At 41.9% G+C, this 14,087-nt stretch overlaps 1 protein-coding gene across 2 annotated transcripts in view; it reads left to right on the top strand.

The window, feature by feature from the left end:
* The first annotated feature begins 1,522 nt into the window (after positions 1-1,522).
* CMTM7 (CKLF like MARVEL transmembrane domain containing 7) overlaps positions 1,523-14,087 on the top strand; it is a 63,457-nt gene continuing 50,892 nt past the window's right edge. Inside the window, exon 1 of one of the 2 annotated variants that reach the window (XM_072412370.1) lies at positions 1,523-1,808. In XM_072412370.1, coding sequence (XP_072268471.1) covers positions 1,680-1,808 — 129 coding nt within the window. In that variant the 5' untranslated portion in view covers positions 1,523-1,679. The remainder of the gene's footprint in view (positions 1,809-14,087) is intronic. The other variant, XM_072412371.1, reaches the window with a different exon arrangement.

Here is a 14,087-nt window from a genome sequence, read left to right as displayed (position 1 = left end):
CACTCCAATATCGGTGGTAGAAGTAAAAAAAATATTCTAATTCCTGGGGTCAGTGGGAGGGTGAATAGTGCCCTTATAGTTAGTATCTATAGGAGGAATAATGCCCAATCGTTGTTATCACTGTACAAAACGCAGCCCATCATTGACCTTGTTAGGAGGAAAATTACCCCATCATTGGTGTCCACTGAAGAAATGGCACCCCAATATTAATGCCAGTGGAAAAATTAGCACCAATGCTGGTGTCACAGGTAAGAAAATTACCCCATTGTTTGTGTCCTGTGGGAAAATTAGTGCACCATTGTTAGTATAAGTGAAAGTTAACTGCCCCATCATTGGTGTCAGTGGGCAGAAAAGATCTCCATCTCTGATAATAATGGGAAGAATTGTCCCCCATCGTTTCCTAGTAGTGCAATAGTTTCTCATAGTTGGTGTCGGTGGATTATTTTTTCATGGTAGATATCAGAAGAAAAGGAGTTCTAGAGATGGTCTCATTGGGAAAAAAAAGTGTTAGGGTTAGTGGTTGGAATAGTTCCATATCTCTGATATTAGTGGATGAAATAGTGCCCCAATATTGGTGTTGGGAGAAAATAAAGCCCTGTTATTGGTGTCAGTGTTGCCCAAATATTTGTGCAATGGTACCGTTATTGGTGTCGGGAGGTAATATTGCTCCGGTATTGGTTTCCTCATTATTGCTGTCACTGGTGGCAATGGTGCCCCATTATTGGTGTCGCGAGGAAATTGTGCCCCAATATTGGTGCCCTCAATGTTGCCCAAATATTTGTGGCTATGGTGCCCTGTTATTGGTGTCAGGGGGAGAAATCTTGCCCCTTTATTGGTGTCGGGGAAGGTAATATTGCCCTGTTATTGGTTCCAGTGGTGCCCCATTATTTCTGTCAATGATTCCCCAATATTTGTGGCAATGGTGCCCGATTATTGGTGTCAGTGAAGGTTTTATTGCCCTATTATTGGTGTCAGTGGTGTCCCCATTATTGCTGTAAATGGTGGCAATGGTGCCCCATTATTTCTGTCAGTGGTGCCCCAATATTTGTGTCAGGGCAGGTAATATTGCCCTGTCACTGGGAGATTCCCCGTAGTTGGTGGATAAGTTCCTCACCAATGATATTGGGAGGAGGAATATTGCCCTATAATTGGTGTCAGTGGGGGGAATAGAGCTCCATAGTGGGTGTTGGGGTAGAATATTGCCCCAGGGGCAGGACAGAGGCAAGCAAGAACCAGCGGTGGCCATGTTGCGGGTACCACAGACAAAGCGGTGTGTATTATGTATTCCTAGAAGCCCGCTCACTATTTCTCAGGTATTTGCAGCACCCAGAGACATTTGTGAAGGATTTGTCCCTCTGGGGTATCTCCCCTGTGTGTCCCCTCATTGTGCGGTGATATTTCCATACATGAGGTGACATTTGCTCAGACAATACACACATTGCCATTTATAGAAGAGGCTGTGACAGGCCTGGCCGCTATCTGAGCGCTGTTTCCAGCAGCCGGGCGGAGTAATGAGCAGCAGCAGGCAGGCAGGGAGGGGGCTGTATATTGGGGCCGTACAGAGGGCCGCACTATTCCGACAGATAAACCCACTTCGGGCGGAGCGGTAACACTCTCACATCAGCTCCCCAGCCAGAAGTTGCAGCTCCGGCCAGAGTGTCCCGGACTGTCAGCTCAGCATGGCCCAGCACAGCGTCACCGTGGTCCAGACCACCGCCAGCAGCAGCAACGTACAGCCGAGCAGCCCGGGGCTGGTGGACAGAGATTACCCCCGCTCCATCTCCGCTATCCTCAAGTTGTGCCAGGCGGTAAGAAGCGCCCCCTAGTGTCTGCTCTCGTGCAGCACACACGTCTTGTCACCAGCTTCTCATGTTGTCATGTTTTGGGGGATTTGTGTAGAAGGAAATTCTGTAGTTGTAAAAATGCTGATAAGATTCCTAAATCTGCAGTTATTACTGGGAAGGAAAACCTTTACCCCTGCCATGTCTGCTCCTGGTAGTGTATAGAGGGGGTAATACATGGGGTGATATACTTACCCTAACCTGGGCCGGTCCTTACAGTCCTCATGTGGGACCGCTACTTGCACAGGATGGGGTCAGAGGGCTGCATGGGGAAAGATGAATGGGGAAAGATTTAGGGGACTGGCACCACCAAAATATTCACAAAGCCCCAGGGCCCTCATCTGCCACCAGGGGCCCCAGCTCAGTTCTGCATGGGGCCCACTGTTGGACACTACCAGTCACCCCATTGAAGGAAGCCTGTAGGAGCCAAGGATAAGGTAAGTTTATCTATAACCTAAATATTATCCCCTTCGGTAGGTGATCCTTGCTGCAGGGATGGGGGCGAAGCTTGTTACTTGGAGTTCAGCTTTAAAGCAAATCCAAGGCCAGAACATTTCTTTTATTATTCTGTTAAAAAAAAAGGAAATACTTTCTGTTTTTTGCTATCAGTGTCTCATAAGAGGCGATTTCCTTTTTACTTCCTGTTCTGTAGACTCAACAGGAAGTATGGGCATTCTATTCCCCCTTATTATCATAGGAACAAGCGTCTATATTGCAGGATATATCTTCTATTATTGTCCTGGGGGCGACACGTTTAGATTTTCCTCACTTTTATTATTGGTGACACTAACAATCAGGATAATTAGAAGGAATGATTTTCCCTAACATACACAGACAGAAAAATAAACCCATCATCATATTAAATATTAAAACATAAGGATACACATGAAGCATATGTAACAGTTTTGTATTAAATATGGAATTGTTAATCCCCCATCAGATTTTGTGCTGTCTGTGTCACATTGGGGAGATTTCCCTTTACATCCTGCCCTAAAGACAACACAAAGTGAAAGATCTCCAAACTATCACTGGAAGATTATCGCTCTGTCCTGGTGACAACTTCAGGATTTTCCCTAGTGGTAATGGTCTTTACATAGGGAGAGGACACTAAGAGGGGGCTGATCTTCCCCCTGGGGGCTGCAGACAGCAATAAAATCCTGAGGTTCCAGGCACCCCTATAGAGATGGATGATAATATACATTAAGGCCCCGCCATACAAGTGTATGGTATTGGTGAATATAGCCTGATGTGGTCTTCGCATAGGAAGGTCTGACTTAGGCTGGGTACACACGTGCGATAATTGTCGTTGGAAAGGATCTTTCATGATGGACTGCACGATGCATGAACGAGCGCTGTACATACAGCACCTAACAATGGAGCGGGACCCCGCTGCGCGCTCTCCCCTTTCACTTCCATTAAGATCGTTCGTCGTCCATTGTCCGTGGATCTGTCAGGACTGTTGTTCGGACGATGGACGACGGGGCTGTACACATGCCAGATTCTCATCGGATATCAGCCCTGAGCGGATTATCAGACGAAACCATTGGACGTGTGTACGTAGCCTTAGAGAAGTGAATACAGATCTCTGTAATGTGCTGACATTGGTGTTGTATCATTGTCACACACACAACCTTGTGATCTACTCTGTGCATGCAATACACCAATTTGTAATGCTTCTGGTTGGAGCCAATCTCTAGAGAAGTATACACCACATCCTCCACCAGTTCATCCTGTTCTATTTAAAACTCCACATTTTTCTTCTTTTTAAAATCAAGTTAGTGGAAATATCTGAGTTCTGCTTTATATCAGCTTCCTGTTTTACTAAAACAACAATAAGACAAAGAGGGCCCGCAATGTAAGGTGCTGCTACTACAAAGCTGATTATTATTAATATTAATAATAATAAACAGGATTTATATAGCACCATCATATTACGCAGCGCTACACATTCAATGGGGCTTGCAAATTACAGATAGATACAGACAGTGACACAGGAGGAGAGGACCCTGCCCCGAAGAGCTTACAATCTAGGATCATACATATTATGATTGTTCAGTGGTAAAGTCTGATTGGATATAAATTGTATGGACTGTATATGTAGGCTCTAGTTACATGCATTTTTTAGAGTGTTTTTATTCTATATGATGTCCTGTATGTTACATGCATTGCTCAGCTCTTGAATATAATACAGTGTTCTCCCCAGCCCCTTTGAGCTAGGTGCACTTTGCAGTAGTTACCCGGCTGTTTTTGGGTGGTTACTTATGATTTGGGTCACAATACAGGGGCTGCCACCCACCTAAAGTTATTTCCCACCCAGCCTAAAACATTGTCTGGGTTGAACACTGTAATGTCTTTGTTTTTTACACTGTTCCTCCTAGGACCAATATTTAGTCATTTTGACTAATGCATCTGAATTTCAAAATCAACTATAATGTTTTTTTTTTTAAATACTTTTTTTGGATTGTGTTGCCCTAGAGATTCACATATCAAAGTCATACTTGACACACTTTTATTATATCAGGGATTACAGTAATTCGCATCCAACCACTCTGTATACCCCCCCAAAATTGACCTTAGACGGTAATAAAGACATATGACTGAGGTAGGGACATTAGATTGTGAGCTCCTTTGAGGGACAGCTAGTGACATAACTATGGACTTTGTACAGCGCTGCGGAATATGATGGTGCTATATAAATACTGTGTGGTAGTAATAATAATAATAATAATATGTTTTTATTAATAAGGTGTATGTACTAATTCTAGGGCAGCTATTGATTCCCCACTAGGGACCCTTAGGAGTCTGTTTATGAAATGTTACAAACGTTATCTGCCACCTTGAATATGTACGGCTGCTTTAGCCTACTGGTCATGGGCAAATTTTTATGCCTATGATCAGATCTGAAGTGAATTTAACAGCCAACCAATTTTCAGTAGATTAGTCTACTTGTCAATTTTTGGATCCTCATTCAGATGCGGATATTGAACGTGTTGGTAAATATCTATATGATGTAGTTCTGTTGTGTGTACGGACAACCGAGTATATACGACTGAATCGTGCTATCTGCCCTGTGCTTCATCCTATCCCATGATCAGAAGGGCAGGATATTGTAAGTGCATGTTCCAAGTTTTGAGACTTCCAATGACGGTATTACCAGTCACAAAATCCATCGGACCAGTCAGTTGAGTGCACGATTGTCAGTGAATCTAACCTATGCTGAGTAAGTAGAGATAGGTACTTCTCTGATGGGTTAGATTAATTGCAGGTTAATGACATCCAAATACCCCCACCAACTTGTGCTGTGTATTGCAGTGGTCTGGTATTCCGTAAGGAGAAACCTAAAGCTACGTACACACGTAAAATGATTCTCATCCAATTATCGCCACAGGGCTGGTACCGGACGAGAATCTGGCGTGTGTACAGCGCTCCTGGTGGATCCACGAACGACAAACGATCATAATACAAGTGAAGGGATAGAAAAGAAGCGGCGTTCCACTCCGTCGTTCTCCCCACTCCATGGAGTAGAACAGCACTGTAAGTATAGCACTCGTTCAGTCTTATGTCGTTGGAAAGGATAGTGAAAGATCCTTTTCCAACGACAATTATTGAACATATGTACGCAGCCTTGGGATCTACTTACACATAACTGTAATGGTAGCAAAAATGGCTGCCAATGCACAACAAAAATGCACACTCCAGTGATCAGTGCATTGTGGTATATCGCAATCCCTTGTGCTCTGCTGTACAATGCATGGGGTGCCATTCACATTGAATGGCATCACAATGCACCTACAGCAGATGTGTTGTGGTAGCAGGATCATTGTGCACAAGTATAAATAGGGCAGCAAAAAAGTGAACTGCTTCCAAAATGATAAAAACCAATACTGTGGTTTGTGGTGAACAGTGTGCTGTCATTTATTTATGTGTCTTATAGTATGTAGTAACCAGAAATTATTTGTAGCCGGTTTCAGAAATGCAATAAGTGGTTTATTTATTGGTATTGGGTAGGTGACTGTGGAAAATAAACATTTGGTAACTAATTGTCTACATGTATCTTACCAAGGTACTGTAGCAGTTTTTTTAGGGCTATGACACTTGTTTGTTTTTCAGTGTTACCCAATGCCAATTTTTTTCTCTGGGCACCTGAAATGTCATGATTCTTTTGAATTCTACATGCCCAGCCACTGTCAGTAAACACATTTAGCATAATGCACAGAGATTCCTGCCAAGAACAGGATACAGGAACTTAGACATTCCAAACTTTGTAGCTCAGACCTTCTGTAGCTGGCAGGCTGTCTTGTATGGGCTTTGTATTCGCAAGTCTTTATTAATGTGCCTGCTTTGGTCTGTGGCCATCAATGTCTGCCAGACTTCCAGATGCTAGATATAACTGAGCCTATTTAATAAAGCTGTACGAAGAGTAATGAGGAAGAACATCAATAACCAATAGCAACCAGCCAGATTCCACTTCTGGTGACTTTACAAAACAGAGAATAGTTATCACAATCCTCTACAGAGCTGACCCCAAGAACTAATTCTGGGGATGGTGGACCATAGAGTGCCCCGGAACAGACTTCACTTGACTGCAGCTACATGGTGGCCTAGGTACATGTGCATGCTGGTATTTTATATGAATATGTTTATTGTGTCTTGCTTTATGCCAATAAAATAGTGTTGGTTTACTTTAGATAAGGCTAGACAAATCCAGAATACAAGGTCTCCATGACAGCTGAAAATATTCCCATTGCAATAGGGACTTTCTGCCCAGAAGATTATTTGTCTGTTAGATCAGGGTTTACAATGCAGTACCAGAAAGAGGGACCTGATTTACTGAACTTCTCATCATGTGACCTATGGTCCCCCTTCATGGTCATGTAATATAGAGTACAGTGGAGCTGGGCCATACTTACCACTATTGCATATGGACATTATTCTATACAATTCTCTATAGTGAAAACGGAAAAGCTGGCTCTTAAATTTAACAAAATGTGCCCAGTTACGCTGAACAGCCAGAGAGCAGCTAGCTCCATGCTCCTCAAAGATGACGCCCTTATCCAGGCCTCAACCTCGGTGATCTCACCATGACCAGTCCCAGCAACATTGGCATATATGGCAGCAAAAAAAAAATACCTGGATATGTGGAAATATTTAAATGAAAATGTATTTATTTTTAACCACACTCACACGGTGAAATAAAACCACACCTATGGTACTATACATGTATTAGATAAGCCACAATCACTTTCCACCTCAGCATGCAAACTTCACAATAACACTTTTCACTTCTCCTTGCCTGACTTATTAAAGTCTCCAAGGCTGGAAAAGATACACTTTCATCAGTGAAGCTGGGTGATCCAGCAAACCTGGAATTGATCTGGTCCAGGATTCCAAACATTTGCTAGCAAATGACTGGAGAAATGCATTCCAGGTTCGTTGGATCACCTAGCTTCACTAATGAAAGTGTATCCTCTCCAGCCTTGGAGGGCTATAATAAATCAGGCCCTTCCTGTTTAGTTTTCCTATGAACCAAGAGTTGGAAACCATAGTTTTGACCTCAACATGTTTAAACAGCTCAAGCTTTAATTGATGGGAATATTAATGAGAACAGGGAGCTATGACTGCTGGTTGATTGCAAGAGGTTATTAGGCTGAACCACCTTAATTTGCTATTTAGCTTCTTTAAAGACCATAAAATAAGATTATATACCCTACTTCTTTTATATTACCTACATTTTCCTGCATTCTCTACCTTGTCTCCACAGTCCTCCCAAATCTTGTGCCGCCATGTTGTTTTTTACATCGTAAGTTGTTGGCTTCTTGGTCTATCTTGGTAATCGGACAGGCTATCTATAATGTTTCTGGCAGATCCTACACATGTCCCATATGACATCCCAAAAAGTTAGGAGGCATTAACTGTGACCAAACTACTGAGACCTTTCAGTTTCACTTTCATACATAGTTATTAATTTGCCTCCTATCAAGTCAGCTTGGATGTACTGGCTGTCACCAGCATGTAAAAGAAGAGGTTTAGAGATTTTAATGTCAATTTATAGTAAGTATTGAAAAATTAAATGTAGCATAACCTTTATATATGTGGTTTAAATAGCCAGAGGGTGTATATATTTCACCATGTGTGCAGTGCTCATTTTTATGTTACAGTGGTAAGGGTGCTTACAAGCTGGTGCTAAAAGTAATACCTTAATGTTGTGGCGTTTACTATATTATTGGTGGTGGTGGTGTCACTTCCTCCTTTTTTCTGTCAATAACATTTTTTGAAAAATAGGTTTACCAGAAAAGCTGATGTCTGCAAAGCTTGGAAAATGTTGCAGAAAAGCTCCCACTCAGACCTCAGGGAGCTTTTCTTTCCGGAACTTATTTTTGGTTTAGGATATATTACTGTTCTTTTTAATAGGCTTTTATATGAAATATACAAAAAGACCGACCTATTAAAAGTCAAATGAAAAATAGGCCACATTTTCTAATCTTATCTTTTATGAAGAATACTGAAGCCTGGGTTTTAATAATAAATCTGAACCCAAAACCAAACATTTGAAGCAGCATACTAGTCCTGTGACAAGATGCTTGCAGAAATGTTTTTTCCAGGGTTTTTGTCCTTTTTTATTATTCTTTATTTTGTAACCGTATAATTCTGCAAATAACCGAATTTTTCAGTGTTGTATTTAGTTGCATTATATCATTTTTTGTTTTAGGGTTTAGATACACTTTAAATCAGAGGTCCCCAGCCGTCTGACAGGTGGACCATGAAAGCACTGAGACCAGCAGTGGTCCATGGCTCTGGCCGGTGCACCCCCCAGTGTGGTCAAGATAAGGAGCTGCGGACCATGTTTCCTGTACAGATCGCATGCTCAGTGTGGGGAGCGGGTTGTGTCTCTGGACACAACCCTCCCACTCTCCTATTGCAGGCTTAAGGTGCGTACACACTTCCAATTTTTATCGTTCCAATCGAACGACGAACGATCGATTGGGCAAAAAATCGTTCGTAAAAAAGTAACCAACGACGCCGACGAACGAGGAAAATTGTTGGAAACGAACGACCGGACCGGCGGATCGGATTGGGCGACGATCGTTGAACATCGTTCGTGTGTACGGTCGTTCGTTGATCGTTCATGGTCTGAGCATGCGTAATGAACGAACGTCCGTTCACTTTCCTGTCGTGCACATAGTTCCTCTATCGCTTAAACGATCGTATCTATTGTGTGTACAATATCTACGAACGATCGTGTCGTTACCTCTATGTGCAGGATCGGTGCTATACGATCGTTCATATATATCGTGCAGGAACGTTCGTCGTTCGTTTTCCGACGATAATAATTGGAAGTGTGTACGTAGCTTTAGACCTTTGATGGGAGAGTGGGCGGGTCCTGGCATTATGACATCACTCGGGGAAGTTTCTTCACCTGGAGTGTGCGTGTTTTGTATCCTCCTGGCTAACTTTGTGTTGTTACGTTGCATGTTATAACAGGAAAAGGCACAACTAAGCTTCTCTAGGTAGACCAAAATTTAAACCCAAGAGATACCTGCAATTTGACTACAAAAGTATAGCGAATGTATGCAAAATTATGCATTTACCATAAATACAGTATCCCCAGGGACCTATATTTGCAAAGAAATAAATGTTTCCAAATTTCCATTTCTACCTGCAAACCAAATATCATTAAGCCTGGAAAACAGACATCCTCAAAAGCGTTCCTGTATTACTATCTTAGATAAAATGTGCAGAAAGAATTTTGTATACTTTTCATCAGAAATAGTAACTTGAAAAGGCAATACCTTAAGGTGAACCTGAGCTTTAACAAAACCTACCCTTCACTTTCCTCATACTCTCCTTGGCAGCAAGGGTGAGTAGGCACAGGGCAGTAGACTCTGTCATTGCTGGATCATTGACCTGCCAGTCTCCAAAAACCATCACAGTCACATGGGATTAAAGGGAAGCGAGTCACATTCTTCCCATACATAAAAGTACTCTGCACTTCAGCTTTTTTTCCTAGTGAACAAAATGAGTGTCAATCAAAGGAAAGATGATGGTGGGTCATTATATGCAAAAACACAAAAAGCACAAGACCTTTTCTTTGTACCAAAACACACGGAATTAATGTCACTGCAATAATACTTGTCTTGTCCCAATCTATTTTTGATTTTAAAACAACACAGGTAAATATAGTTCACCTGCAAGCTGTCTCATAGCTCACTATGTGGCAATCCCTGATGAAGGGAGACACTGAAACATGTTGGCTTTTTATTATATAAAAGTGTGAATAAAATTGAATCTCCTTTTTTTTCTTTCTGAGAAAATTGCCTTTGTCTTAAATCAACAATTGTATATAATTCAGAGTGATCTCTTCTAGTGTGGGTGCTGCCTTGCAGGAGAGTGTTTATGGTACTTTTGCCAGGCACACTGTATATAAAATACATGTTCATTTTTTATTACATTATGTTCTAGCTGCCTAGAGTTCAGATTTTAATCCGAATGAATGTCTTGTTGTTCTGCAGATTTATTATTGGCTTTGGCATTTTTATTTTTGTCTTTATTTATAATTTATTTATTGCCCGAGACTTTCTACAAAAATAGCCAGGGTGGATGTCACATTCACCTTTGGTAGACACAATTGCTCTTCAGTTCTCTTTCAAACCTGTATATCACATTACAGAATAAATGGGTCTTTTCAGTGGACTGCTAGGAAACCATACACAGATCCCATTCTGTACTATTCCATTAAATATCACCTTGTTTTCTGGAAAGAATCCATTTTGCTAAAACCGTCTAACATGTTTACAGAACATTCCAAGTTGGTGGATAGCTCGGATCCACAAACTGCCTGTAGTAAACAGAGTTGGCTATAAAAAGCTGCAAAGCTCGGAAAAACTGATGCTGTTTTTCGGTTTTAAAAATTTTTTATTAATCATTTTCAAAAAAAGTATCCAAATATTTCACATAGCATACAAAAGGGGACAAATCAAGACAAATTATATAACACACAAAAACACTAGGAGGGTAAGGAACAAATAAACTGGGGTGGGTTAACAAGTGGAACGTTAAAGAGGAATCTTCCATCATCCTAATTACAACTTTAGCATATATATAAAGGAGGCCATGGGCCAAAAACACCATTTCTGTTTTCAAAATTGAGAGATACCACCCAGTACCCTGGCAAGTAAACCCAAACAATCAAAATGAGCAAGTTTAAAACCTAAATCAATATAACTGATGCTGTTTTTTAAAAGAAACTCTATATTCCACACATTTCCATATACAGGTAGTCCCCGAGTTAAGGACATCAGACATACGGATGACTCCTAGATAAGAATGGGGCTTTCCTGCTCGCTTGTGTGCAGGTCAGAGGCTTGATGGGTGGGAGGGGGGATTCGCATTACATGCAGAAAAAAAGTATTTTGCTGTTCTGCAACATCTTGTAACTCTTTAATGACCAAGACAAGCTCTGCAGTTGTTTCTTTTTGCATATCAAAGCACAGCTTGCGCCAGAAGTTAATGAATGTCTAGCCTCTATAAAGTTTTTTTTTGCTTTGTTTGTGATTAACTCACTGTGAGGATTTTATATAGTAACTGACACCACACTGTCTAATAATATGTTGAGATAAACATCTGTCCTAATTGCATTTATTAAAATAATGTACCTGTTCCGACTTACATACAAATTCAACCTAAGAACAGACCTACAGTCCCTATCTCGTATGTAACCCGGCGACTACCTGTATTGTCATAAAACATGCAGGTGTTCGACAATTTGCAATAAGGAAATCAGATTAAAACCAACAGGTATTGCATATTATAAACTGCACCAGATGTTTTTATAAAGCCTTCTACTTAGAACTAACGCCTTGGCCTATTTAGTTGCAATCAGTGTTGTAGTTTTAAAAATTTGTTATTTGGGCATTGAAGAGGAACTGAAACTCTTTCTTAGCTAGCATTCTTCACAGCTCTATTGGAAAATATGCTTAAAACAATGAAATACCTATTTTTACTTTCAATTACATGTTTACATAAAAATAATTCTTGTCTCCATCTCCCAATCTCTCCTGCGAGAACAGAAGGAATTAAAGTTGGTAAAGGGATGCTTACAGGTTAGTATGGAGGCAGCAGACTCCAAAAGTCCAAATTTTTTTTATTTGTTTAGGCAAGTGTTACAGCTCACTCCAGCACTTCACAACAAAAAACAATAAAGAGTAGCCTGGCTGGGCCTCTGGCTTCCTCACTTAGGTGACCCCTCTTACTAACCCATTCACTATATCAGTACTGTTCCACTCACAGTTTTGTAGTACTGTTTGGCCGCTGGCTTTCCTTGAACCCTCTGGCTCTCTTTCAGCCTGGAACACTCTGACTTTCTCTCAGCCTGGAACACTCTGGCTCTCTCTCAGTCTGGAATCCAGTCTGGCTCTCTCTCAGCCTGGAATCCAATATGGCTCTCTCTTCAACCTGGAACCCTCTGTCTCTCTCTCAGCCCGGAACACTGTGTCTCTCTCTCAGTCTGGAATCCATTCAGGCTCCCTTCTCAGCCTGGAACCCACTCTGGCTCCCTTCTCAGCCTGGAAACCACTCTGGCTCCCTTCTCAGCCTGGAAACCACTCTGGCTCCCTTCTCAGCCTGGAAACCACTCTGGCTCCCTTCTCAGCCTGGAAACCAATCTGGCTCTATCCCAGCCTGGAACCCACTCTTGCTGATCACTTCCCTCAGCCTCTTGCTGATCAATTTCCTTTCTCTTGCACCTGAGTGCGGGTGGATATAACCCTAATCAGGATTGGGTTGAGCCAAGGAACCCACCCTTTCACTCCCTTTGCCGGCTCCAGAGCCCTAAAGAACCTGGTTTCATCATTGTTAAAGTACCCATCCTGCATGCTGTGTCTTTGGGTCAAGTACAGCTCTGGGCTCTGCGATGCCCTTACCTGACTACTTATTACAAGTTGGGGATATGCCCTAAAATAGCTTTGGGCTTTGCCTACCATGATGTTCAATTTTTTTGTTCCATTTATCCTTACCTGACTACTTGTTGAAAGGGGCAGAGAGCCTTATTTGGGGACATGGTCCAATACAGTTTTGGACTCTTCCTACTGTGATATTATTATTATTAAACAGAATGTATATAGCACCAACATATTACACAGTGCTGTATATTACAAGGGGGTGCTGAGAAGTTCCTGGCTTTGCCCCCTTCCAGATGAAATTGGAAATTAAGTGTGGGGGCATATGACAGCCTAATATCTTAGTATGTAACTGTGAAAATATCAGGTCTTTGCGAATCTTAAACTGTTATTTCTTTTAGTGAGAACCAGTGATGGCAGAGGCACAAGCAAGTTTCACGTCGTTGGAGTTACGGGCTGTCATGAAGTTTTTGTTTCTCCATTAAGCAAACACTGGGGGAGAAATGTCCTTCCTATAGCACTTGCAAAACCTGGATATCTTGTTTCAAGACTGGGCATTTCACCGTTGAAGATGAGCCCCACGGTGGGCGCCCCCCAACCTCAACTGACAGGCAACCTGCCATGCTGTCCATGGGCTGATTATTTAGGACGGGCAAATACCCACAAAAAAAAAAGCCCAGATACTTGACATCTCACGGGAGCGTGTTGGGTTTGTTATCACCACTATCCTAGACATAAGCAAGCTTTCAGGGAAGTGGGTGCCGAAATGTTTGAACAGTGATCAGAAGAAGGAACAAGCTGAAGCATCCAAAGCCATTTTGGCCCAATTTAAAGCTGCACAGGAGATTTTGGCTAGGTTAGTGACTGAGTGAGAAACCTGGCTCCACATCTCTGATCCTGAAACCAAGGAACAGTCAAAGGAATGGCGCCACAGCGGGTCCCTGACCGAACCAATATATCGGCCAAAAAAGTCATGGCGTCTGTTTTTTGGGACAAAGACGGTATTCTGTTGGTGGACAGAACGGGAAGTGCATCAGTCAGAGAATTTGTTGAATAAATGTGTTATTTCATAACTCTGGCTCTCTTCTTTCTGGGCAAAGCCAGGAACTTCTCAGCACCCCCTTGTAAATAGGGGGTAAAAAAGACAGATGAATACACACAGTGACACAGGAGGAAAGAACCCCGCCCTGAAGAGCTTACAATCTAGGTAGTGAGGGAATTTTTAGTATTTTTTGTTCTAAAAATCCTTATCTGACTACTCACTGGAAGGAACTGAGGGCCTTAGCTCTGGACATGTCATTAAATGCTGCCTTGAAGGCCTGGAAAGCCCCTGGATAAACCATCAATGTTT

This window comes from Pyxicephalus adspersus, chromosome 5 (assembly GCF_032062135.1).
Source record: "Pyxicephalus adspersus chromosome 5, UCB_Pads_2.0, whole genome shotgun sequence".
Classification (NCBI taxonomy): domain Eukaryota; kingdom Metazoa; phylum Chordata; class Amphibia; order Anura; family Pyxicephalidae; genus Pyxicephalus; species Pyxicephalus adspersus.
The sequence above is the reverse complement of the archived record's forward strand: the minus strand, read 5'-3'. Positions and strand labels throughout refer to the sequence as shown.